Source organism: Melitaea cinxia, chromosome 15, assembly GCF_905220565.1.
Source record: "Melitaea cinxia chromosome 15, ilMelCinx1.1, whole genome shotgun sequence".
Classification (NCBI taxonomy): domain Eukaryota; kingdom Metazoa; phylum Arthropoda; class Insecta; order Lepidoptera; family Nymphalidae; genus Melitaea; species Melitaea cinxia.
Window position 1 is genome coordinate 2,320,271 of NC_059408.1, and position 3,025 is coordinate 2,323,295.

The following is a 3,025-nucleotide window of genomic DNA, read 5'->3' on the forward strand; positions in this document are numbered from 1 at the left end:
GAAAGTTAGCGAAGTAGCGAGTATACCAATCTAAACGTCTATGACAACTTACTTGGAAACAAATTCTAGTAAAGATTATAAAAATAAATGATTTTTTTTATTATTCAACTATATATTAATTACTTAAGTTTTCAATTTAAAAAAAAATAATAAGCTTTCTTATTATTGTATTATTAAACATTTAGTTTTTCTCGCCTTTTACAGTTCTACAACATTTTTCGATCTGGCAGCTCTATATTATGTCACTCTAAATACTAGATCAGTGTTGCCGTTTTAGCCATTTTGTGGCTAGATCTAGCGGATTTTCAACAGTTTTAGCCAAAAAACAATCCATTTTAGCCACCAAAATAAATCTAGCTACTTCTAGCTGCTTTTTAGATTGTTAATACATACATATTTTTATTACTATAAAAAGTCTACCGACTAATACATACCACCATACGGTACCAATACTACCAAACTAAAATACATAATTAATTTTAGGCAACACCAATAATGTCCGCATTATGGCAGGGGGATTCCCGAATGAGTGTTTATCTTTAACGTAATTTAGGTTCGATCGAATGAAAATGGCCCGTACAGCTATTGCTGTTGAGCCTAGTTTGTTTTGCATAATGTCAATACTACTCGTGTCAAAATATCAAACGGAGCGCAATGTTGTTATTGTTTACGCATACGCAATACGCATTTTTTTTTTAAATTAAAGCGTGTGAAACCACGGGGCACAGCTAGTATATTATAGTTAGTAATTCAAAGTAAAGTAAAGTCGTCGTAGTTTTCTTAGGTGTATTTGAAAAATAATTCAAGTTCCAATTAAGCATCAGCACAATTTAGCGTTGTGCTCCACTGAGTCACATTATGCTCTGTAATTGGAAAACGCACACTTTAGCCACTTCTAGCGGAATTTCGAAAGTGATTTATTTACAAAACTGGCAACTTTTTTCTTTGATGTAGCCACAAACTAGATTGTCCTAACGGCAACACTGTACTAGATTGACCATTTGTTATTTTGCTGATTATATCATACAGTCATACTGTTTTACTTATATATAAGAAATAAAAATGCGATGGAGTGAAGCAGCCACACTTGAATTTGTGAAAATGTATTTAAAACACGAATGCCTATGGAACCCCAATCATCCAGGGTATAAATTAAAACATCAGAGAGATAAAGCCTACGCCGATGTTTGTATAGAATTCAAAGATTCAACTATGATATCCCTGACTGTACCTGAAGTAAGGATGAAGATTAAGAATTTGAGAACGACATACGTGCAACAAGTGCACAAAATATTGCAAAAATCTAGTCCGGATTCAATTTACGAACCTTCACTAATATGGTTCCAAGAAATGGATCGATGCCTTAAACATATTCCAACCAATCGACATTTCGGTTCTTTAACAGTAAGTAAAAGATTAATTGTAATATTAAAATAATTATTAAATTATCATATTGAGGAAATATCTTGTTCAAAGTTTGGAGTCCAACTGCCCCAATTGTCTGGGGGAAGTGCCCCAACCTTACAGAACATCTCAGCTAAATAAAACTGCTCTAAAGTAGGGTTGAATTGTTCCTATGGTGAGTGAGATTGCCTGATCATCTGCTTAGGGTCAGGGGTAAGGTTCCTGGTGTCTATAGATTACAGTTATTGTTTATCATCAGATGGACTTTAAACTAGTTTGCTAACTTTGTGATGTCAAAAATGGAATTAAATAAATTAATATTAATTTTTCATATCAACCTACTTGAATTTTCAGGCACAAGATGCACCAGACATTGATGCATCCTGTCAAATATGGGTAGGACAAGAATTACAAAATAACAACAATGAAGAAAATCCTGACCCACTAATTTCAAATTCGGAAGACGACTATGAATCGCCAAAAACTGAAGACTCGTTGAGCCCAATTAAAAAAGAAAAACAAACACCTCTTTTAAATAAAAAAAATAAAAAGAAAAAATTAAGGCACAGAAGTCATATTGACTATACCAATGATTCCAATTATGAGTCTACGAAAGAGGATGAATTTGATATCTATGGTAAATATATAGCAGCGCAATTGAGGAAAATGGATTTACAGAAAGCTATTAGACTACAATTGGAAATACAAAGTCTAGTGAGCGAAGCTAGGATATCAGATATAACAAGTGATTAGATGTCTTTAGGATTTGCCATTTTAAATTCTTATAAAAATTAATACTTAAACAATTTAATTACTAATAAATTTCACAGTTACCTTACGTATTGTATATTTTTATATGGCCCGAAAAATAATGTATTTCTGAGGCATATGAGATGTCCTATCTTACTACATCTGATATTGTACTAGTATCCTAAATTTTGTAAGGGCCGAAAATGATTTCTCATCATCTTACACCAATGTACCTTTTTAATTAATTTGTTATATGTTTATTTTGTCGTGTTATAAGACCATTAAATGGTTAACAAGTAGTAGAAATATTGCAATAATTTATTATTTACTTTTGTGTTTAAAATATATAATTATGGAGACTTTTAATTAACTGAACTACTTACTGTAATGAAATTATACTATTCATCATTTTTGTTTTTATTACCTAACATCCTATTGCATGTTTGATATTAACGGACTGGTAGATTGAGTGTCAGGAAGCTACTGTCTCATGAAACCGTTTAATCTTTTTTAAATTTTTTGTTTTCATTGAAGCAGAGCATAACGTATCATGCTCTAAATTTAGAATAGACCGACTGGGGAAGCACATTAACCATACAGAAAGTCACACCCACATAACTCTGCCCTTAAGTAACGTGATGTTTCCGTGGTAAGGTAATCAGATCCTCTTGGGGTAGGGCGGTATGGCGCTTGATGTACCTGGTGTTGCATGTGTTCATAGGCTAAGGTGACCACTAAATACCAAGTGTACCATACGTTTGTTTGCTATGCTAGTGATACTTATAAAAAGTATATCATATTGAAATAACTACCAGAAAATTTTGTTAAATACAATTATAATATTGTTTATTGAAACTAAGTGAAACGAAAA

General features: G+C 32.2%; 1 protein-coding gene across 1 annotated transcript; it reads left to right on the forward strand.

The window, feature by feature from the left end:
- The first annotated feature begins 202 nt into the window (after positions 1-202).
- Positions 203-2,564, forward strand: LOC123660126. The gene is made up of 3 exons (XM_045595229.1): positions 203-262; positions 993-1,404; positions 1,759-2,564. The coding sequence occupies exons 2-3, from the start codon at positions 1,063-1,065 to the stop codon at positions 2,155-2,157; spliced, it is 741 nt and encodes a 246-aa protein (XP_045451185.1). The 5' UTR covers positions 203-262; positions 993-1,062; the 3' UTR covers positions 2,158-2,564.
- The last annotated feature ends 461 nt before the right edge of the window (positions 2,565-3,025 follow it).